Source organism: Rousettus aegyptiacus, unplaced genomic scaffold, assembly GCF_014176215.1.
Source record: "Rousettus aegyptiacus isolate mRouAeg1 unplaced genomic scaffold, mRouAeg1.p scaffold_m13_p_6, whole genome shotgun sequence".
Classification (NCBI taxonomy): Eukaryota; Metazoa; Chordata; class Mammalia; order Chiroptera; family Pteropodidae; genus Rousettus; species Rousettus aegyptiacus.
Genome location: NW_023416309.1, coordinates 10,161,533 through 10,186,241, shown reverse-complemented (window position 1 = coordinate 10,186,241; position 24,709 = coordinate 10,161,533). Strand labels below are relative to the sequence as shown.

Genomic DNA, 24,709 nt, shown 5'->3' with positions numbered 1-24,709 from the left:
GTCCCACCTGCTCCAGTAGACAGAGGCTACTCCCAAGGAAGTCAGCTTTTCGTTGTGGAGGGCAACAGAGCAGACCTCTCATGCTACTCTGCTTTTTTATTTGTAATCACACGATCCTACTACCCGATGACTATTACACATAATTCAAAACACATGTGACTCCCATGTGATCTGACAGCACCTGAAGCAGTCTATACCTGTTCAATGAGCCCCAGCAAGGTCAAATTTCTCTAAAGGTTGCTAAACACTTACTCATTCTCTGTGCTAACTTCATCACATACCCGGAACCAATGGCTTGTAGACCAGCACTGATTTGCAGACTCACACTCTGAGTGTGGAACAGAGAGATGGAACAAACCAACCATTTCACCCTGGACGTCACAGTTTAAGATAGCACTTCAACAGCCATGGGACTGGAACATTAGTAACAGTAAGAATAACAGCTTATGCTTACATAGTGCCTACTGTGTGCCAGGTACTGCTCTAACCCTTTATATAGTAGTTCCTTTCGTCGTTATAGACAAGATCCTATTATTATCTTCATCTGAGGCACAGAGATGGAAAGTAACTGGGCCAGGGTCACAGTAAGTAGCAGACTGAAGATTTGAATCTGATGTTTGGGTTAAATACAGGCTCTTAACCACTCTGCTAAACTGACTCTCTAGTGATCTGGCCTCTCCGACCTGTTCCCTCATTTGTAAAGCAGAGTAAGGACCCTCAAAATGTTACTGATGAGATCAAATGAGAAATACAAAAAAAAAAAAACACAAAGAATCCTGTGAATAGAAACATCTACCATCTACATGCACAAGACCATTTCTCTACACCACCCACCTACTTCCACACTAGCTCTGAGAAGGAGGTGGTGTTATGGACACTATCAGAGAGAGAAGGATAAGGTTTAGATAAATTACGTGAGGTGGCCATGCAGACACAACTAGACACACTCAAGCCCTGTCAGCCACCTTACACCTCAACCACTCCCTTTTCTTCCACAGAGGCCAGCAGATGGGAACTGGTCTCTAGCTCCCCAGAGGACTCATGGACTCTGGTTTCTAAACAGCTCCGCTGTAATTCTCAGACTTAAAACAGGAAAAAGATGGCTTTCCAAACCTATTTTGCCAGAAAGTATTCAGCGTAGCTTTTTGAATTCCTACTCCTTACTTTCCATTTCGTGATTTATAGCAAATGGCAAGTGCTTCTGCTTGCAAATCCATAAGATTCTCAGAAGGGTGAAAAGAAAATGGTTCTTGGCCCCTAGGAGTTTATTATCTCATTGAAAAGCCCAAACCTGAGGGATCAGGTGTCTAGCAGTACAGATCACAAAACGCAGACAAGGCCGCCCAAAGGAGAGTGTCCTGAGGCTAACAACTCATAGAAAGCCAATCAGACACCTCTGGGGATTCTGCAAAGGCCAGGTGGCCTTTAACCCCTCACCCAACCCTCCTCTGGCTGCAGCACCCTCCCCCACATCCCACAGACCACCCACTTACTCCATGTCAACTCTGCCATTCCTCTCTCCAGCCCCAGGCTCAAAGAGCCTCACAGAGACCCAATCACAGGAAGGCACAGGCCTGCCCTGTGCCTTCCAGGGACTGGTTAGCCTGGCCTCATTTTCCCAGTGCTGCTGAATGCTTGCCCTAAGCAGAAGCCCAGAATCCCATAAAGACACACTCTTCGGAGACTAGATTCTCTCCAAGTCTCCTCCCCTACTCTGTGCACTACCTTTGCCAGGGCTGCCTTCCTCCTTGCCCCTCTCTAGTACCCATCTGGCCTGCCAGGTGTCTGCCTGCACCCAGCTCACTGGACACTCCTTTGGGCGGCCTCATCTGCTCTATCTGATCTATACTGCTAGATACCTGATCCTTCAGGTTTGGGCTTTTCAATGAGATAATAAACTCCTGGGTGCGGGGGCAAGAACCATCTTCTTTTCACCTTTCTGAGAGTCTTACAGAGTTCTCCAAACAAAAACACTTGCCATTTGCTATAAACTACAAAATGGAAGGTAAGGAGTAGGAATTCAAAAAGCTACACTGATTACTTTCTTGTAGAATAGAAAGAATACACAGAGCAACCAAAAATGAAAAGCTTTGATGAACAACAGGATACATGTTCCAGCTAAAAGAACAAATCAAAGTCAGGGTGATTTGGAATGAGTCTATGGTGTCGGTCACAGGGTATGCTAATGTCTTTCTCATCTCTATATACTCAGCTTTCAGCAGAGCCACTGACTAGGTATATGCTGCATAAAGGATGGATGAGTGGACAGCTAAAACCTGGGTCCGAATCTGTCTGCGCTCCACCCTAAATGCTGTGTGACTGCGTGCAAGAAGCTACTGTGACCAGTTCTACAGAGTTTTCACGACACACCTTAATATGAGGAAGGTCGAGAGCAGAACAAGCTTACATGTAATTCCACAACTTCCCACAGAAAGCAAGGACAGCTGGATATGGTTTTGTTCCCTCTCCCTGGGATCACAAAATGGGAAAGAAAATATGGCAGGATTTATAAAGGTGGTCTGCCATTTCCTATCAGAAATGATTAGAATAGACAGGCATACATATTCTCACACAGAGCCCCTATCTAAGCTGCTTTGGGTTTAGCTCCTCCCCGCCCTCTGCCCCCACTCCCGGTCAGGAAAAGGACCCAGAATCAGCACATTTTGATACTGTTTACTTTCTTGCTTTTTCCTGGATCCAGTTCCCACTAAGGCTGGCCATGGGAGTGGGCCCAATTCAGTGTCCTGGGGCCTTTATCCTCTTATCTTTATTTAAGGCTTTTTGCTCTGGAACAAGAGGCTCAATGGCGTCATTTTCCTGCTTGAACTCTGTCCTGTGGCTAAGCAATAAGAAGCCACGGCAGGCAGCCCTGGAAGTTTTTTTTGCTGTGTCACAAAAAGAATGAAGCAGGGAGGTACCTCCTGCCAACATGAGACCCATTATCTGACTCAGCACTAAATTCAGATGTCACATCCTACGTCTGTATCCAAAGTTTCCCTTGTATGACAGGTTCTCAGAACACATCTGCTGAATGAATGAATGCTGTTACGAGAAAGGGTAGGGTGTCCAAGGCTCAGGACACAGACATCTCAATGGCGACCTTCGCAGGCTGGCCTGGAGCACAGAACAAATGCAGTCTTTATAAGAAAACTAACTGACAAGGACTCTGAAACCTGCCCAGTGTCTCAGCAACTGGAAGCCCTGAGCAAGGTGACGAACATCTCTTGGCCTAATTTGCCAATCTGTAGAGCATAAATACCAATTACATGGACTAAGAAAAGAGTTTTTTCAACGGTCAGGAATGAAAAGCTATAGCACAACTCCATGAACTGCAATGCATTGCTACTTGCTCACCCTCACTGGAAAGGCTGGTGCCTGCAAAGCCAGGCCCAGATCAGGAAAAACCAGACAAGGCTCCAGAGACTCCCCGCCCAGCCTGGGGCCTGTAGTAATGTCATGCAAGGAGCCCCAGCTTGGGAAGAAACCCGGATCCTGCGTCCAGCTCTGCCAGTGGCAAGCTATGAGACCCCAGTGGAGTCCCTTTGTGTCTCTGAACTGCTGTTTCTCATTTGTAAAATAGGCAGTTTGGGCAAAATGGTCTCTAAGATCCTTTCCAGCCATGATACTCAACAATCTTAAGCTGCTTAAGAAACATAAACAGGAAATGAAAGTTCTAGCCAGATGAGAAGAAAAAAAGGTTACTCTAAGTAAGAAGAACAGAGGTTTTCATGAGTATTGAAAAGGTCAGTAAAGTTTTTTAAAGTATGGCTTCTTCCACCAAAAATATAAAAATCCAGTTTCTTCCCATTTGTTTTGTTATCACATCACTCACCATTGGTAGGATAGATTCACTACTTTTGGACAGCAGGTTCGCAATAGTCAAATGATGTATGTGAGGTTTGTTTGGGGTCCCAGGCCAGCTTAAGAGTCAGACGTGTACCATTCAGACAAGTAACCTGAGGCTGACACAAAAAGAGGCCTGAGAGCCTCCTGAAGAGACATGCCACACCTGGAAAAACACTGTGGGCAGAGAAAACACACCCTGGCTTGAGACAGCCGACAAGGCAGCAGCACTGAGTCGCAGGTGATTATCTCTGATGGCATTGCTTCCCACACGAACAGCTCCACCAACCCCACCTGCAAGATGCATGTTGGCAGGGGCTTGTTTATATATCGGTGGCATAGTTCTCTTATGCAATGTAGGTATAGGGCCCCTAGGGACCATATTTGTAAAAAACAATAATTTTTTCTAAAAAAGTAACCACTTTCTACTGCAATGGACAATGTGATGGGGTTTCACTCTGTTCCTTCCCATATCACTCACTGTCTTGGGAAGTGGAGAGTGGGTTGTGTTTTGGGTTTTTTTTTTTTAAGCCACATTGTGGTCATTTGTCATTTTTGAGAGCATGGTTCATCCTGAAAGGAAATCTACAAAGGTAAACAGAGGAAGCAGACAAAGACAAGAGTATCTCATAAAAACAGCTGCTACCCAATGGCAGCCTCTGTGTCCACCTGTGACTCACCAATGCAGCTCGGCTCAGGCAAAGGAAGGTAAGGTTTTTGAAGAAGCTTTTCTCTTTTGGCATGGCAAGCATTGTAAAACAAAAGCATCCAAGCCAGTGGTTTTAAAACTATGTTCTGTGGAACCCTGGAGAACCCTGGGAAACCCTGCGGAGGTGCCTCACAAAGGCTGCAAGGAAAAGGGACAAGACCCAGGCATCCACACCAGATCAGTACAGCGCCTCTTTGTCTATTTTACACATCGGGCTTTCCTGTAAAAGTCCAGTTAATGAAAAGGGTCTCACTGCAAAAAAAAAAAAAATTAAATCATAAAGGATATTTACACTTCACGCATCATTTAATTGTTTACAACAATGCTATTAAAAAAACTGAGGCCGAAGGGGCTTACAGTCAGACTCCGCAGCCCATTCTCTGAGTAATCACCCTGTGCTCTGTGCTCACCCAGTGTCTATGTGAACTGTCAGTGAAGGAAGGTCACCACCTAAGACAGTCCACTCCATAGCTGGATGGCACGACCACTACAACAGGTTTTTCCTTAAACCAAAGACCCAGGGAAGGGGAGCCATTAGGGATAAAAAGAGCCTCAGAGGGCAATGTCAACTAAATGCAACATGTGGACCTTATTAAAATCCTGATTTGAACAAACCATCTACAAAAAGACATTTCTGAAACAAGGAAAACTGAGTTTCAACTGGGTATAAGATGACATTAAGAAGTTATTAAGACTGTTGGTTGTAAAAATGGTCTCCTAGTCACGCTTCTTTAAGGCCTTATCTCTTAGAGACACTTCTTTATGTATTTATGGGGGAACATGATATGCTGTCTGGGATTTGTTTTAAAATACTACAGAAAACAAAATTGTTGGAAGAGCTGAGTATTTGTTATATTACCCTCTCCATCTCTAGAAATGTTTGAAAATTTTATGCTAATGTTTAAAAGGAAAGAAGGAAGGAAGAAAGAAAGGTCTTTGCTTAAGTTCAGCTCAATTCTACCTTCCAGTATCTTCTACCAGTCAGCCCATGTTCCACTTTCTGGGATCAAAGAGAACTGGCTCTCATCATCTGTCCATGTCCTTCTGAGGAGACTTGAGCCTCTAAGTCTCCTTCCCTCCCAAATAAGCTCTTCCCAAGGTCCTTTTGGAGTTGAACTCATGGTAATGGCCTCCAGGACCAAGCATCGTAAAAGTGTGTTCTGAGCAGCCCCAAGAGTGAGACCTCCTGGTCCGTGCACATTCTGGACTCTCTCTTGGGTGTCTAACTCCAAGCATGGCCTGTGCCCATGACACTCCTGATTCCAAGGACAGGCAGGGATTGGCTCTCCACTCAAGGGCAGGCCACCCCCAACAGCGGTGGTGGGTGGCAGCAGCCTGCCCTCGCCTCACATTGATCACCTTAATCCTCACCAAAGCCCTAAGAGAAGAATACTATTAGCCTTTTTACAGATAAGGAAAGAGAGAGCCCAGAGAGGGTGAAGCAACTTGCTGAAGTCACACACCCTAAAATGAAAGAGTCAGGGAAGGGGAGCTCGTCTGTGGAGGTCCCCAAGACTGGGTTCATGACACTCAGCTGTCTCTAGTTTTGTGACCTCGCTCCCTTGCTCCAAACCCACCAATGATCTGTGTCACTCATCTTCTAAGAAATAACAATACTCTCAGGGCAGAGACCATCTTCCTGCTCCCCAGCCCAGCACCTCCCTGGGGCTCAGGAAAGACTTGTCCAACAGTTAACCAATCCCAGACCCTACAGTCACCAAACCACCAGGACAGGTGACTCTTCCCTAGGGGCCTCTGGAAACCCTGCCTATGGACCAAACTCCAGGCCTAGAGAAAACCACAAGAGGTTTAACCATCTCAAAGAACCATCATGAAAGCAGACTTCATTCCTGCCAAGCCACATGGGGGAAACCTGAGGCCCAGGGAGGTCACACACCTTATGCAAGATCATACAACCAAAATGTCTACTGGCCCCAAAATCTATGGTACATGTAAATCATCAACACATCCCAAAAAACTACTGGCCCCAGAATCATCTGTGCCCACTTTAGCTGGTATCAAAATCTCAAAGAATGGTAAAGTTTCAGGTGTGGGTTCCTCAAGTGAAGAGAGCTGAGGGAAAATTCAAAAAACAGTATACGCTGATGTTGCAGATCCGAGCCCCAATGCTGAAGTTTCCCAAAAATGCATTCTCAAAACACTAATGTCGCAAAATGCTCAATGAAAAAGGATTTTGTGGTCAAATCAGTTCAGGAAATGCTGTATAGCCAACCCACGCCAGTGAAGTCCCAAAGCACAATGGCTTACTAGTGCTCTCAAGAGGCTCCCAGTAGAGGAGCCCGTGTGACCTGCTCAAACCAGCACTGGTCAAATGCATTTGACCACAGAACCCTTTTATCAATAACACCACTGACAGCCCACCAAACCAGTGTTTAGATGTTTCCTTGGGAAATGCTGATCTAAGCTTTTTGAAAGAAAATCTTAATAGCCAGTTACCCTGGATTCAAGACTGAAAAACCAAACCAAACCGGCATGGGATGAGGAGGAAGTCCCGAAGAAGCAGAAATAACTAACATACTTCAAGGCCTTTGGGGATGGAGATATAAGAACTGGAAACACAAAGGAAATGTGTGAACATCCCTTGGCTGCCAGATATGAATGCTGCTAGCATTCTATGGTTAGTAACTTCTGGCCTTTTCAAAAGAGTTATACATGACTACTGAAACTAAATCTTCCTTTAAAGTCCAAAGGAACTGTCCTGCGACTTTCCAAAATAGATGGGGAGGGCAGAGAGAGGGAATACACAATTTTTAGAAGGCAAAGGAAAGAAAATGTTGTAACTAGAAATCCAGCCAGGCCACTCACCCCCAGGTCAAGGTGCTGTGGACAGTACGGACTTCTTTAATTAAAGCTCAAAAGAAACAGCATGGAGGTTCCTCAAAAAATTAAATATTAAATTGCCTCATGACTCATAATTCCACTGCTGGACATATACCCAAAAGAACTAAAAGCAGGGATATTTGTGGACATATACCTAAAAAAACTGAAAGCAGAGATATTTATATACCAATGTTCATAGCAGCATTACTCACAATAGCCAAGAGGTGGAAAGAACCCAAGTGTCCACTGATGGATGAATAGATAAGCAAAATGTGGTATATTAATGGAATACTATTCAGCCTTAAAAAGGAAGGAAATCCTCCTGTCACTGCAATATGGATGAATCTTAAGGACACTGTACTAAGTGAAATGTCAGTCACAAAAAGAGAAATGATGTATGATTCCACTCACATGAAGTATCTAGTCAAAGTCATAAAGACAGAAAATAGAAGGGTGGTTGCCAAGGATTGGAGGAAGGGAGACATGAGGAGTTGTTCTTTGATGGGTATAGAGTTTTAGTTTTGCAAGATGAAAGAGTTCTGGAGATGGATGGTGGTGACAGTTACACAGCAATGCTAATATATTTAATACCACTGATCTGTATACTTAAAAATTATTAAAATAATAATTTCATGTTATGTATGTTTTGCCACAATTTAAACAAATGGTTCAAATAGTAAATATTATGCTATGTATATTTTACCACACACACACACACCCCTCAAAGCAAATGTGTTATGAGCCTTAGTGTGAAATGAACATCAAGGTTCAGTCACCTCACAATTATCTGCCAAGGATTACAGAGGTGGATGGCTTATTGAACATTCCAAACATCCGTTTAGTTTAAAAGGTTTCTTCAGCACTTTCATGGAGCTCTGTCTCAAAAAGATCAATACAGTTACATAATTCAGAGATACGCAATCTGCCCCAGGTAAAGGTGAAAAAAGATGCAATACCCCCCAATTCAATCTCATTTAAAATTCTCTGCTAAACATGTTTAGTATCCCTATTGCATAGACTGATAGACAGTTTAGCCCTCTTGCTCTATATCCTCTATTTCTGTGGCTCACATCTTCCCAAGGTTACAGGAAATTCTAAAGAATGTACAGGTCATTGAAACGAGGTGGAACAAAAAAAAACTAAGACAAAAGATTTCTTCTCTGCTGCTTAGTTTTTCAGGAAATAGAAAGCCAGAATATCAAGACTCACTCTACCCTAACACTCAATGAGAAAACAGTAAACATGATACATAGCTCTAAGAAACCTCAAAAATCTAGTCCAACCCCATCACCAAGCCTCCTTGGACCTAAAGCTACTTTGAAAGTGCTGAGAATCCCCCAGGACTGAGCAAGTTCTCAGTCACTACTAAACTTCAATTTTTTCTGTTGTACTGGGGGAAAAATCAAGCCCCAGGTAGTTAAGATACTCATCCAACATCAAGATGTTGCACAGTGAGGAGCAGATCCCCATCCAAGACTCTTGAAGACACCAAGCTGACATTCAAATTCTAAGTGCAGAAGGGAAGGGCTCTCCAATCCTGCAAAAGGCAATGTGGGAGCCCCATATGGCTCCTGGCAGGCAGCCCCACAATGTCAGTACCTGATGGGTGACCTTCAGAACTTCAGACACCAATGTCACACCACCTGCTTCCATCATGGACATACTGTGGGCGGTGACATCCATGTGTGCATCTGAGACTCATTCTAGCCTTCCTGCACTCCCACAGCCTTCTGTCACTGTGAAGTTACCACTCGGGAAATTTGCATGTATTTCTTAAGAGGACTGGGACTCACACAGGGTCACATCACTCATTCTGTACACAGCCGACTAGTTTTCCACTCAGCAGAAATTTATTGAATGCCTATCTTGGGACCAGCTCTACTCTAGGCATTAGAAATAGAACAGCCAATTTGGCTCATGAAGGTTACATTCTACTCTTGGTGACCCACAGCCACAGTAAAAGCAACTCTGACATCTGTTCAGCATAGTTTACAAGGAGCTCTCATATAACCCTCAGAAATATCCCAGGTTTCTGGTTCTAAGGCTGGTTCCAGGCTGCATTACTCATCACCCTAACAAATGTTCCTTTTTTCTTACACTAATTATCAAATAGCATAGTGAAGTAGTTACTGTTTTATTTTGTAGAGGAGATATGCTCAGAAAGGTTAACTGCCTTGCTCAATGTTTAAAATCTGATGAAGTCTGCCCATCTCTCCCCATCACCCCACTCTAGCAGAGACCTTGTCTGCTAACTGCCTCATTGCACAAAGATGAGACCACATGTTGCAGACGTTCACCTCCTGTTTTACCTGCACAACGTTCCTGCTCTTCTTCCTTTGGAGAACTGCTTCTCCCCACTCTAAAGAATCATATGGTACTGGTACGGGATGCCAATCACAGCCCTACTGGTTGGGTGCATTGCTGGGCCAATCTTAATCCTCTAGCCCTGGCCACAGTGACTGGGCCTCACATGGACATATGATCCTAGTCAGGCCAATCAGAATCTATGAGATTTTTCCTGCCAGGGCAAACTGGATAGAGCTCCCTGTATTCTCTGGTCAGGAGCTGTGAAGATGGAAGCCATATGTTCCAGACCCAGGAGAAAAGACTGCAGCTTTCAGGATCAATTATCCAAAGGCCAGTTGCCCCAATATGTCCCAAGGTTTTGGAATATTATGTAATAAATATCCATTTTCTGCCTCTAATGCAGTCTAAGTTTCTGTCACATGAAATAAAGGTGCCCTGAAATAATAGAGAAATAAATAAAATCTGCATTTCTCTTAGAAAACTCTTCTCAACTATTACTCTCAAGTTCTTCCAGTGCTTCCTCTCAAATAACACAATTAAAAAAAAAAAAACTACAATGGTTGGAGTTTTTACTTGTCACTGTCTCTGATGACCCTCTAAGGCAGAGTGGATGAAGAAAAGGTGGCTGGTACCAGAAGCAGAGAAAGAACAAAAGGCCCAGGTAACCTCTAATGAATAAATAATCCACACCTGACAACCAGCAGCCACCTGCACTGGTCCTGCTGAAAAAGCCTGGCAGGGTTATTCCTTTAAAAATAAATTCCTCCAGCTTTAACTTCTGACAGGTGTACAATGCCTAAATTCCAAGAGACGTCCAAACCCCTCACTCAGCCTAGCCATCAAGGTCCTCCAGATTCCCTTTGCATCCCCATCCACCCAGAGCCATTGTCAATCCCCTGCTCTATTCAGGCTGATCTAATTTCTGCAGTTGCAAAACACCCAGCTCCTCTGATGGCTAGGCCTCTACTCTTATGTCTACGGCCCAGAAAGTCCTCTTCCTTTCCCTCTGCATGTTCAAAGTGCCCCTTCAACACCGAGCTCAAACCCCAATCCCTCCACAAAGCCTCCCTCAACTTCTCCAGCAGATGCTGCTATCTCCATTCTCTTAACTCTGGTGAAGCTAAGTCAGCCAGCTCAATAGAAAACTAAAAAGGAGTGAAAGAGGGGACAAGAAGGAAACATTCAGCCCTGAGAACACAGTGGAGAAGGCCAGCAGGCAATCGCCAAGCTCTGCCTCTTCTGCCCCACAAGAGAAGCCTGGGGTGAAATGGTCTGGGGAGCCCTTCCACATTTAGATTGTAATTAGAGCTCCCAGGGATGGATGACAGTATCTGTATCTGAGGAGAAAGCATGTTGTATACAGAGTTTTAAAAGGAGGAAAAAACCTGCTTGTATTTATATCACTCAATTGATCTGTCTCATAATGTCACTCTCCTGAGTGTCCCATTTCCCCAACTAGGCAGCAACCTGCAGGCAGGAATTATATCCTATGCACCCCTGTCTCTGTCTGCACCCTGTTCTCTCCTGGATCGAGCACAGGACTGGGCACTTCAGTCCTCCTCGATAGCATTCTGCCCTCCCAGTGGCTGAGGCTGGCAGTGTAGCACCCTTTATCCCAACTCACAGACGAAGTCACTGAGGCTCACCACCAGGAAGGGGCCCTCACTCCAGGTGCAGGCAATTGAGGATCTTCAAGTGAGAAAACCCTGATGTTAGTAACTAGTCAGAGAACCAAAAAGTAAAAACAAAAGACTATGGATGTTCCAAGTGAAAAAACAAGATTCTGGTACAACTGTAGGAAAAAAACCCTAGAGACCTGAGCACCTCAGAGGAAAATAAGTTTCTCTCCTATCAATACCACCAGCAGGGGCAGAAGGATCACTTCTTCCTTACAGATCCATGAATATAGACAATGAGAGGCTACATAATTCTATAGTTCCCCAATACAGGAAATGGCCTGGAATTGTAGTGGGAAGGCCTAATCAGGTAGCAGGAAGAAGCACTCCCAACACAGAAATAAGGAGCACTGCGCTTCACCTCAACTCTGGCTCCCTTCTGCCTTGCTATTTCTGGCCTGTCCTCACACCTCATGTATGAGAACATAGAACCCAGCATAACACAGGGAAGACACCGCTCACTTCACTGGTGCTGCCATAGAATTAAGTGAGATTAAAGCATGCAGTAAGATAAAAAATGCTAACAGCAAGGTACTATCAATCCTGGTATGGGAGCCTCCCCCCACCACTCCCCGCCAAAAAAAAAAAAAAAAAATCTAAAGACACTGTATTTTTCTTAGTCACCTTCATACCCCAGGCCTAAACATAGTGGGTTATAAATGTCTGGGGCTCTGAGCATGAGCAGAACAGATGGGCTTAGTATGCTCACCTGGGTTTCACCTAGGCGAGCTTCCTCCCAGTTCTAGGCCCCATGTGGGGGGAGCTGCCACACATCATTTGCCTGCAGCACAGCAAACTCCCAGAGCACACAAGTGCCAGGCAAGGGATAGGCACTTTGGACCAAAACATGTGTGGGATCGTTTGGTTGCTCATGGGCGCCATTACGCCAGCATGAAGGTGGCTCAATACCTAAGATGGCCGAGAGCTCACGACCAAAGTTACAGCAGAGACTTCCAGGGCGGCAAGATCAGCCAAACAGAAAAGTCCCCACCCTGTAACCCCACCGACATCCCGAGATCAGCCAAACGGAAAAGTCCCCGCCCTGTAACCCCACTGGCATCCTGGACCAAAACCTTTAAAAACCGCGCCTATACCCCAGGCACACGCGACTTCTCTGGGCCCTTTCCTTGGGACCAGTGAACCTCACCCGCAGACCCTAATAAAGCCTGTTTCATACTTCGCTTTGGCTCAATCTCACCCTCATTTTCGTCTCCTCCGGCCGATTAGGATCCACCCAGGAAGCCCATAACCGGGTGATGGTGGCACCTCCAATGTAGAGATGGTAACAAAGGGGCCTCCTCTTGATGCTATAAAACCTTAAGGCAGTTGGCTCCTTTTTCAGAATCCCACAAGGACCTTGCACCAAGGCCTTACTTAGAAGCAGAGTTGTGGACCTGTGCAGAGTGGAAACTGCTGGGGAAAGCAAGGAGGCAGGACGCAGGACTGGGTTTCCCTGACTTTGGCTCCTCGGAGATGAGAGGGGTGCTTCCATCCCTTCGACCAGAGCAGCTCTTTTACGCACTAAGCTTTGCTCCATAAGAAGGGCTCCCTGGCTAAAAAAATAAAATAAAATAAAAATAAAAAAATAAAAAATAAAAGTTGGAAAACCACTAAACAGTAAATCATCCTTCACAAAGATCCAATGCTCTATTGTTAACTTGCACACCACGTTGCCTCTTTCCCCCAGAGGCTCTAGATGGCATCTTGCCATACCAAATGCTACCCTAATTTTTTTGCTAAAATATTAGCTAAAATAAATTTAACTTCTCCTTGAAAATTATTTTTCTGAGGACTTCATGACCTTCTGCAAGGCTACAGACTTCTGCATTGTGGTAAAACAGGGGACTGAAATCACTGCCCTTGGGGATAATATCCAAACTCTATTCTTCCCCTTCCCCAGGGCTTGGGACCAGCTCCTAGAACTTCAGCCTTGTGAAGCCCCATCTTCTCCACCAGGCATGGAAAAGGTGAGGACCAATTAATGACAATTCATCCATCTATTCCAGAGAGTAAAGCTAGCTAACACTGATTCAAACATATCCCAACAAAAACCGGAATCTGCAATCTAACTTCTGTGTTTCTTTGATAAACCTCGTCCTTCAAAGATAGATAAATGGACAGACAGACAAAAAGGTAAAAGCAATTAAAAAGAAAGAAGATTACCCCAATGAGATTTCCCTCTGTCCTTATCCTCATGGCGACATCTGAGAGTCCTTTGCATCTTCAAAAGCACCATTCCAGGAGAGGGCTGGTTTTTCTCAGCAACTCAGATATGATATAATTGGTGGGACAGAATGCAGGTTTGAGGGGTGTAAATGCTAGGGAGTCGGAAACCCAAAATGGAGACAAAAGGGCCACCAATAAAATGATGTGCTGTGTGGCCAACAGTTTATTCTCTGTATGTCATTTTCCTTCACTATAAAAAGTGAGGTTGTGTCCGCCAACATATATAAGAGCTGTTACCAGCAACAGCTTATAAAATCATTCTCTTAATAAGTGAGGTTTTTAACAGCCATATAAATGGGTCTCGTCAGCCTCCAGTGTACAAGTTTGTTAGCCCGCTCAGTTCACTCTTAAAATAAAGGCAAGACATAGAAACGATGGCACTTGCAGCCTCCTGGCTCTGAATGTGTTAAATAAAACAGTGGGTCATAATTGAAAACTCCTGGTGCCCAATACTTTGAGCATTTTAACTACTCAAAGCCCGAGTTACCTCTCTGGCAAAGAATAATGGCTCACAGCATAGTAACAATTAAATGTGATAACCCAGATTGCCTGCCACAACAGTGGATGCCTAATAAATGCTGGTTCTCTTTCTTCCTCAGTGCTACGCCTTCTTCCTTGAGCTTCCTTGTCTAAAAGGCTGGCTTTCCACACTCCCCCCACCAAGCCAGTCCAAGCCCAACACTTGTCACAAACTCCCAAAATTAACCCCCACGCACAAAAACTCACAAATTCATCACCCATCACCCAAGGGAACCAGCCACCAGCCTTCCCTCCTCATACAGCTCAGCATGGTCAGGGAGGGATCTGAGCCCCAGCAACCACTACTAGGATTTTCCCATGGTGCAATGCAACTTCCCCAACTTTTCCGGGCCCAGTTTCCAAAGAAACCTAGCAGGCATTGTGCATAATCAACCACAAGTCTGGGCGAGCAAAGAGGCTGAGCTCTGGGCAGTGGAAGCTAAGAGAACCAGAAAGTGAAAAGACATCAGTGGTCCTAAAACTAGGTGGCAGGGTCAAAAATTCAGGAGTACCGAACCTGGCCCAGGTTCCATTCTTCAAGACTGTATCACTGATTAAAGGTTATCAGGGCTCTCAAAGGACTGGTGTATGGTAAAGAGCCTTGGAAAAAGGACTGGCAGTCATCCCCCTGATGTCGCCCAGGTGCTGGGCCTGGTTGGACCTGGTGGTCTCAGAAGGACCCAGCTGCAGTGGCACCTGGGAGAGTCAAGGCCTGCAGTGCCCGGCATTGTTCACAGCGACGCTGGGCTGGAGGAGGAGGTGTGAAGCAGGGGTCCGCGCATTGCCTCCTCCCCAGGCGAGCTAAAAGAAAGAAGGCTGTCCCCGCTGCCAGTGCCAGGTAGAGGAGTGGCCCTCCCGAGTTCCCCCTCGGAGAGCAGGAGAGAGAAGTGGAAGGCAGGTCCGAGAGGCCGGGGCGAGGGTCCGACACTCACCCGCGCCCTCGGCGGGCTGCGGCGGCCCGACGACGCCGTTCAGGTAGAGAATGGGCAGCAGGTGAGGCTGTGTCTTCTCCAGCGCCGCCCGCAGGTCCTGGAAGTGGTCCCGCTCCTTCGCCAGGAGCAGCTTGAGCAGCAGCTCCGCCTTGGTGCCTCCCGCCTCCTCGTCAAGCTGCCGCCGCTCGCCCGGGCTCAGCGCTCCCGCGGCCTCGAGCAGCCCGAGCACGGCCTCCACCTCCGTCATGGCCTGGGCCAGGCTCTGCTGACACTGGGCGAGCAGCTCCCGGCGCTGGGGCTCCATGGTGGCGGGCCGCCCCGCCCCGCCCCGCCGGACGGCTCCCGGGATCCCGAGCGGCCCCGCGGCGCCTGGGGGCGGCGAGCGCCTGGCTGCAGCCCTAGCGCGCCGCGAGCCGGGAGGCGGCGGGGGCCATGGGCCGGGGGCGTGGGCGGGCTGGGGGCCCGGGCGGCGGGCGGCGCTCAGCAGCGGCCGCCTCCTGGGCTCAGGAGCGCAGCCATGTTGGCTGCGGCGGCGGCGGGACTGGAGGAGGAGGAGACGGAGGAGGAGAAGGAGGAGGCGGAGGTGGGGACGGCGGCCGGGGCGCGCCCCGAGGCCGGGCTCCAGCCGGGCATGCTCTCCTCCCCCTCCGCCCGCCGTTCCCTCCCGGCCCCTTGAAAACACCCTCCCTGACACTCCAGCCCCCGCGCCGCCCCTCGGACCAGATCCCCACTCCGAGGGGACAGTGGCCCGGGCCGCACTCGCCAGGCCCCCGACGGCTCAGGCCCCAGCGCCGCGGGCCCGGCCCTGCGCCCTCCCCCTCCCTCCGGGCGTCCCTTCGAGCGTCCGGATGGCTAGCCCCGAGGGGATGGGCGAAGGGAGGGGGTCCCGCCTCCCCGGCCGACTGCGGGGTGGGGAGAAGGGGGCGCCGCGCACTCTCGCTCTCCCAGCCCTCAAGCCCAGGCGCAGTCGGGCGTGAGGGACGCGGACTTGGGTGTCCGCAGGAAGCTCCTACGGCCAGGAACATGGTTAGCACTCCAAGCTATTGGAGAACCCCTTCCCCCAAAAAAACAAAACCCTGGCCCAAATCCAGGGTCTCCTAATTTGAGAACTACAAAATAAAGTTTGGAGACAACTAAGGGGGAGGGAGCGCCCCTAAACTTGGACATCTTCAAATTAAGACCTCCCCCGAATCTGAGATTTCCCCACTCCAATATAATCTCCTGAATTTTCGTTAATCAGAATCATCCTCTTCACCTCTACTTGAGATGGGTTGGTCCCCAGAGACTAAAGGAGTTTGGATGTTGGGAAGAGGAGAGGATGTGTTCCTGGACGAGGAGGAGGTAGTGGGGATCTACGGTACAGCATTGATCTTTTGGGCAACGGGTGCTTTCCCTGCTAGATATCACCCTGAGATTCTAGTTAGTCTCAGAAGGAAGCAAATCAGTGACCTTCAGAAACCTTGCTTCTCTGACTCCAGTGAGGATCTATGGTCCTGCTCCAAGTCCAAGAAGGTCTGCCTTCCAATCACAGCCCTTTGTGAACACATACTACTTACCTTACTCCTGCAGGTACCATGTTAAATGCTGGAATCCCAACTGACTGTTCTCAGTAACCCCACTGCACTAGTACAGAGTGAGATACCAGAAAATGTCTGTGTAGGAATGGGAGAATCTCATTTCCAAAATCATTTCCAAAAACACTGGGGCTAGGGGTGCTTTTCTACTAACACTGGTATCCCCACCACCACCACCACCACCATTACTTATTCTCCTTCCCCCTAAAAGCAATGTCTGTTCCAGATTCTGCTTCTTTTATAAAGGGGAGTCATTTTTGCTTAAAGAAAACAAACTCTATATAGTTGTTAGAACAAGAGTTCGAGAATTTACACTTAACTTTGGGGGTTCCCTTTACAACATGGGAGCAAATCGATTATCCTGGCTGATCTCAGTTTTCTCCTCAGGAAAACAGGGTGGAGAGAGTATATTCCATCAGGGGTTATTAGTCCGGGGTTCATAAATAAGCTTGTCAATGAAGCTTTTGAAATTACCTGAACTTTTTTGTGAACATTTATGTATTTTTCTAGGATGGAGGTCCATAGCTTTGATCAAACTCTTGAAGGCCTCCATGTCCCAAAATGAACTCCAAAGTGGCAGTTAAGAAGCCTCCCTGCTCAGAAAACCTGGGCTTCTATGACAAGGTTCTAGGACAGGGGAAGACTAGCTATGGCATAGTACCAGACAAACTCCCTAGCTGGTTCCTCCCCTTGTGCCCCTGAGAGATGGTTCCCCCTTCTGGCCACCACTTTCCTTACAGCAACTGCAGAGCCTAAGTCATCCACAAAGGCATCCACCCTTCAGGACACACCTGGACCTCTGTTCTTAGCTGGGCTAACTAGAAATCTAGGAAGTGGGAGGAAGATGAAAGGGGGTTGGGAGGTAAGAAGTTAAGACGAATTTGGTGTATGGTTAGAACCAACAGGAAGTCCCTATCCAAAGGAAGCCTGAGATGGGAGGGGCGAGGAGGGAGGCACCATCTTCCAGTAACCCCTAAAAGGAAGATTGGGAGCATGTGTGTTTCATCTCTGGAAGCCTTCTTGGGAAGTAAGCGGTGAGGAAGTCTATTTAGTAAGAGTGCTTTCTTCCAGGGGCTGTGCAGTTATAGACACTGCTTTCAACAAACCCTTTATTAGAAACTGGGGGTTTATGCAAAACAAAGTCTGGAGGAAATAGTTTACTTTATAAATATATTCAACTTCAGGATTCCTTTAACCAGTGACCTTCGTATAACCTTGAATTTCTGTAGTATTTTATATCCTCCAGGGCAACTTCCCACACAGTATCTCCTTTGTGCCTTGTTCTGAGTTGAATTGTACACCCCCCAAAAAAGATATGTTCAAATCCTAACTTTCAGTACCTGTGAATTTGACTTTATTTGGAACTAAAACCTTTGCAGATATAGTCAAGTTAAAATGAAGTCATACCAGATTATGGCAGGCCTTAATCCAATAAGAGGGAAATTTGGACACAGGCACACATGCAGAGGAGAATACCATGTGAAGATGGAGGCAGAGGTTGGAGTGATGCGTCCACAAGCCAAGGAACGCCACGATTGGCAGCACCCACTAGAAGCTATAGGAGAGAGGCCTGGAACAGATTCTCCCTCCAAGCTTCCAAAGGAACCAACCCTGCAACATCTGGATTTCTGACTTTTGGTCTCTAGAATTATAAGTAGTAAATTTCTGCTGATTTAAGCAACCCCAGTTTGTTCTGTCAGCCCCAGGAAATGAATACAGTCTCATTGCAAAGGAGGATGTATGAAGGACAAAGACGGGTGTCCCCATTTTACAAATCACTCTGTTGCCGAAGAATCTCTCTATAGATTTACCCACCTTTCCTGCTTGCTTCTGATTTAGAAAAAGGTGTCTCCTTGAGAACAGACCTCTCATGCTCTGGATACAGTCTCTGCACCCCCCCCCCACACACACACACACTCACACACAGCCTCCTCTACTCTGGCTCAGGCCTCCCTTCTCTTTGTCAGCAAACGGGTTGGGGTGTCCCAATGCTCAGAGGCCCCCTTCCCTCTTCCATCTCCTCAGGAAAGTGCCGCTGTCTGACACGGGGTCCTCCACATGCTCATAAACTGCCCACTCTTCAGTTGGAGCTTTGAAGTCCAGCTTCTGAACACAGCTTTACACAGAAAACTTCTCTCTTCACATTAACCTGCTGCCACCACAAGACCTCTCCTTTACGACTCCTCCAGTGTCAGCTCTGCTCTGTGTCACCCCACCCAGAGAACATCTTCTTGTTCTCCCTCTAAATCCTCCTCCCCCACAAGCTCCTTTCTCCTCACAGCTGACTCTTCATTCCTCTTCTCTCCCCACATCCTTCCCTCCCAAAGGGAAATCACTTTGAAGCTGGACATATGTGAGTTCAGATCCCAACACTGACACTCACTGGCTATGTATCCCCGGGCTAATTATTAAACTTTGTTGGGCCTATATTTCTGCATCTCTAAATTGGGAATAAAACATCACCCTTTGGGAGGGTTATTAGGAGAGTCCAATGCCAGGACTTGTACAAAACCCTAGCATGATGCTTGGTATCTGGCTGGCATGTAGATCGCCTTAATGCAGTGCTTGAGCAGGCAACTTCAGCAGTCAGAATGCAACATTACTTAGTAGCTGAGTAACGTTGGGGAAACCTCCCTGTGCCTATTTCCTCATGTGTAAAATAGGAATATCAATGATAGTATCAAAGTAGTTAGTGCTCAATCACTGTTCTTATGGCTTCTACTTTCATCCATCTGAGAGGACGAACTCTCTGCAGCATGTAGCAACAGGTTTTGAGCAGAGGTTTCCAGGTTCCTGAATGAAAGGTTGTGGACGCCAGCTGAAAGACTTCTGTTTCACTTGTACCCAGAGGGTGGTGAGCAGGGGCCCCTTCTACCTTGTTCTCTGCTGTATCACCCTAGCAGGTACCTAGCATATGTTGGTACTCGGTGGATATTTTGTAATTAATAAGTGAACATATGAATGAATGAACTAAAGAGTTTTGAGTTGAGGCCCCTTTTCAAAAGTAACATCTGCTATAAGTGGAAAGATGAGGAAGGAGGGCACCTAAAAAAGGAGGGGTATCAGAAGCAAAGGGAGAGAGGGTCACAAACTCAGGTGCCCCAGGATGTGCAGGGCAGTTTAGAAACTCAATGATGATGCCCAAACTTCACATGCTACAAAGCCCTTACTTCTTCAGCGCTAAGCACCAGGACCCCCACCTTCTCCTGCCTGTCCTGTGTACAAGCTTGGTACACCAGACCCTGCTGAAGATGCCCCTGATCAGAAATTCATACAAATGTAGTCTTAAGGCACAGCCCTCTTAAGGTTTCTGCAAAAACAGTCCAGCCAGGAAGAGTTAACCCTTTGATTCAGAGCCCATTCTTCACATTTCAACTTAGATGTTACCTGCTTTAGGAAGCCAGACATGCCTTACTAACCAGCTCTCAGAAGACCTAGATGTCTCTGCTACTTGATGTCATTACAGATTTTTACCTTCCATTTATTAACAATTATATGAGTGCGCTCTTAAAGTTGTCAGTTTACTGCTCTATATCCCTGTAGGAGGCAGAATGCCCCACACAAAGATGTCCATGCCCTAGTCCCCAGAACCTGTGAATATGAAATATGTTACATGGCTAGAGGGACTATGCAGATGTGATTAAAGTTACATACCTTAAAATAGGGAGAGCATCCGGTATTATACAGGTGGTCCAATCTAATCATATGAGCCCTTAAAGCAGAGAAGTTCTTAGGCGGGAGGCAGCAGAAAGGGAAGTCCGAGATAATCCAAGCGCAAGAAGAATTTGACTTGCCATTTGACCTCTCAGAGCTAGGGGCCCACATACACGACCAGAAAGAGGCCCTAGGAGGAAAGGGCAGTCCGAAGCTGACAGCCAGCAAGAAATCAGGGACCTCAGTCCTCCCACAGCAAGGAACTGGATTCTGCCAAAACCGTGAATGAGCTTAGAAATGGATTCGTCCCACAGTCCCCCTATTAGACCCCAGCTGGCCAACACCTTGTGTTAGCCTTGTGAGACTCTGAGCAGAGACACCAGTTGAGCCGACCTGTACCTCTGACCTACAGAGCTACAGGATATTAAATGCAGATTGCTTTAAAGCTCTAAGTTTGTGGAAACTTTGTTACAGCAGAAATAGAAGACTAAAAATCCCCAAAGACTATGAGCTCTGTAGGGACAGAAGCAGTATAAACTTGTCTACTGTCGAACCTCAAGTACCTGCTACAGTGTCTGCCACTTGGTAGGCACTCAAAAAATGCTGTTGGAGAAGAAAAAAATGGCATAGATAATAGAGGCTCTGTTCATTCCTCTGGTGACCAAAGTTGTGACAGAAACAAGGAGCAGCATAAGGAAAACTTGCCTGAGACCTAGATGAACAAGCCATACAACTAGGAAGAAATACAAGAAATCACCCTGCAACAGCATAAGGTAGGACTGGGCAAGGACACAGGGCTGCCTGGTCTCCAGTGGCTGAGAGAGATGGAGGCAGCAGCCTCTTAAAGGGGCCGCATCTATGAATGGGTTTTCGCAGTGACAGACCTACTCCGTCTGAGCACTAGTACCAATTCCACTGCGTGCAGGGAGTACCAGAGACTTACAAGGAGACGTTGTCAGAGTGAGGGCCGAAGTAAGATTCGCACTGTACAGAAGTGGCAGCAGTATCCATTGCTCCCTGTTGAGCACTCCCCCTTACCAGTGTGCCAGACACAGCACCGCCATAGCTGTGACATCATCAAACTGGATGACAGAGGTTGCTCCACCCAGAGGATTCCCTGAAACCCCATCTCTTCCAACTTGTGGTCCCACCCAAGCCATATCCAAGTATATCCTCAGTGAGTCAGATGCTCCTTGCTGAGCAGCGCCTAGACTCACATTGGAGGCAGCTGGCCTTGGTTTCTGATGTGGCCTTTGAGGCATCTATATAAGCACAGCATCTGTGGATTGCTTGCTGAATTTTAACAGGTGGTCCCAGAGGGCCAGGGGCTTGGGCTAAATTTGGCCCACAGCTGAACCCCTCTCAGGACTGTGTTACTGAACACCTACTTCACAAATCTACACTAATAAGACTGAGAGACTTAGGAACTTTGCTTAGTACATAGAAACACATGGAAAGGCAGCCAAAAATGGGAAGACAAAGAAATAGAAACCATATGAGAGAACAGAAGAGAGATCCAGATAGAATGGGTCAAGTAATCTAACAGATACAGAATTCAAAACTCTGGTTATAAAGATGCTCAATGAACTTGGGAAGTGTAGATAAATTCAGTGAAAACTTCGACAAAGAGATAAAAAATGTAAAAATGGAAATGGAAATTATAAAAGGGAACCAGTCTGAAATGAAGAACACATTATCTGAGATGAGAAGTATATTAAATGGAATAAACAAAGAAATAAACAAAGTCAATCAAGAAAATAATCAAATGCCCTATATAGAGGATGAGAAAGCAAAGGAAATAAATCAGATGGCAGGAGATTAGAGGCCAAGATCATAAAAATAATTTAAGGAGTATATGGGACACTATTAAGGATCCAAATATCCATCTGATTGGCATAACTGAAGAAAATCAAAATGTCGAACAGCTGTTTGAAGACCTAATGATGGAAAACTTCCCTAACTTGGTGAAGGAAATGGGCATAAAACCCCAGGAAGCTCAGAGAATCTCCAAACCCAGAGATCCAAAGAGGCCCACACCAAGACACATCATAATAAAAATGCCAATACAAAGAATATTAAAAGCAGCAAGAGAAAAAGTTACCTACAAGGGAACACCCATAAGACTGGCAGTTGATTTCTCAAAAGAAACTATGCAGGATAGAAGAGTTTGGCACAAAATATTCAACATGATGAAGACCCAGGATATACAACCAAGAATAATTTATCCAGCAAAGCTATCATTTAGAGTTGAAGGACAGTTAAAGAGCTTTCCAGACAAAAATAGGCTAAAGGAATTCATCGCCACCAAGCCAGTATGACAGGAAATGTTGGAGGGACTTCTTTAAGAAGAAAAAACATGTATCAAAAACAGGAATAAAGAATGATAACAACTACATTCCTATCAATAAGTACCTTAAATGGAAAAGAATTAAATGCTCCAACCAAAAGATAGAGTGGCTGAAAGGATAAGAAATCAAGACCCCTACATATGAAAAAGAAGGGGATGGAAAAAGATAGTGCTTTGATGGACCTAGAATGTACTTAAGTCAGACAGAAAGATAAACACTATATGATTTCACTTATATGTGGAATCTAAGGAGTAAAAAGAACAAACTAATCAAAAACAGACTCACAAATATAGTGGGCAATTTGGTGATGGACAGAGGGGATGGGAGTTTGTGAGGCTGGGGGAACAGGGTGAAGGGTTAAAGAAGGACAAATTAGTAGTGGATGGATGGTCACGAGGATGGGGAGCACGGCATAGGGAATGCAGGTAGCATTGATACGTTGGCTAGGTTGAGGGTCAAGGGTGGGAGGGAGCAATTGGAGCGATCGTTTTCTGAACTCTATAGATGTCTAACCAATGTACGGTATACGTGAAAGTAATTAAAATAAATAAATTTTAAAAAAATCTGTTGGATGAATGAGTGGAAACCTCCTCTTCCACCAGGACTTACTTTGGGGGTAATCACTAAAGACATCTATGAAAAACAATACAGTTCTCCACCAGCGATTGGAGGGGAAGTTTTCAAATGAAGATACTTAGAAACCAGGCCTTCTCTTTTGGCTGGTTGAGCTGGGGCCCTAGGGACCTCTGAGCCTGGATTTTATGCTCTAATAGAAAAGCAACAGCTGTTCCATGGAGAAACAGGTCTTGGTTCTCTATTCCACATGTGCAGCTCCATTGGCAGTAAACAAGGCTGCCTGTTAGAGTTATGTGTGCAGGTATGGACATGCATGTGCACACATGCACAGTGACTGAAGTGTGAGGACATTGGGGGCAGGACTGGAACTGTTTCAGTACAGAGGCATCCTCAGGAGTGTGGATGCCTGCGAGTACAAACTGTGCTACTTGCGAACACTTGGATGTGCACAAGCAAAGAAGCAATCCTGTCTAGGATGGTTTCCCATTCCACTCTGGAAATTGCAGGTGGCCCAACATCCAACATTTAAGATCTCTTTGAAGAGTTCCTTTAAAAAATGGACTCCCCCAGGATGCTGAAAATGAAATTCTATTTATGAAAATGCTATGTTTCACACAACTTTTTGGGAATGCTATATCAATGAAACAAAATATACCTATTTAGAAAAAAAATACCTTATGCTTGGTTCTTGGTAGCTTCTCAAATCATGAAGACATTTTTCTTCCAAACTGCTTTTGTTCTTAGTTCAGGAATAGTCCAGAGGCAAATGCTGTTATATTTTAAAACAGGACATATGAGAGAAACTTGTATCTAGTAATGGATCTTACTCAGAGTACTAGAGCAGGGCAAAATTCTGAGATCAGAGATTCAAAGCATTTGAAATCCTTAGAAAGTGTTAATTAATGATTAGCAATTAGATAAATAATTAACAATTATTTACTGCGTGCCTACTGTGGCCCAGGCTAAGCTCATTTGCAAATAAAGAGCCAAGAAGTTGCTTACTCAAAATCACATAGCTAATTACTATCAGAACTGGGGGCAAAGATTTAAATTCATCACCTAAATTCATTGTTCTTTATATTCAAGTCCATGCCCTCTTCTGGGGTCCTCAACTTCAGCTTTTAGTCCTTCTGGGACTGTCTGCAGTAACCCTGCAAATCTTACCTCCCAGCTCCTCACCCTTTATCTCTCCTTCCCCTTTAAAACACTCTAAAGGTGTGTCTCTTCTACAGTAACCAGTTTGAAGTCACATTTGGAAAGGATCTGATACTATGTGATAACATCTTCCTGGTTACTTCTCCCAAAGGATTGGTTGTTTGACAACAACAACACTGAACCTCATGTCTGAGCAGCAGTTCGAGTGAACCCTAGTGGGTCAGGACTGGCTGTTATAGTCTTTATTCCATGCTTTTATCCATTTTTTGAAACACTGTGCTACTCCCTCACTTCCTCAAGAGTCTTCACTAGCAGGACAAAATGCAGCTCCTTAACTGGACATCCAAGG

The 24,709-nt window shown here is 46.0% G+C and overlaps 1 protein-coding gene across 3 annotated transcripts in view; it reads right to left on the bottom strand.

Annotated features, from left to right (window-relative positions):
• The window catches only part of DLG5 (discs large MAGUK scaffold protein 5), a 115,018-nt gene extending 99,416 nt beyond the window's left edge, over positions 1–15,602 (bottom strand). For all 3 annotated transcript variants that reach the window (XM_016159440.2, XM_016159442.2, XM_016159441.2), the window contains exon 1: positions 15,054–15,602. In XM_016159440.2, the coding sequence (XP_016014926.2) occupies positions 15,054–15,357 (304 nt within the window). In that variant the 5' untranslated portion in view covers positions 15,358–15,602. The remainder of the gene's footprint in view (positions 1–15,053) is intronic.
• Between the last annotated feature and the right edge of the window lie 9,107 nt (positions 15,603–24,709).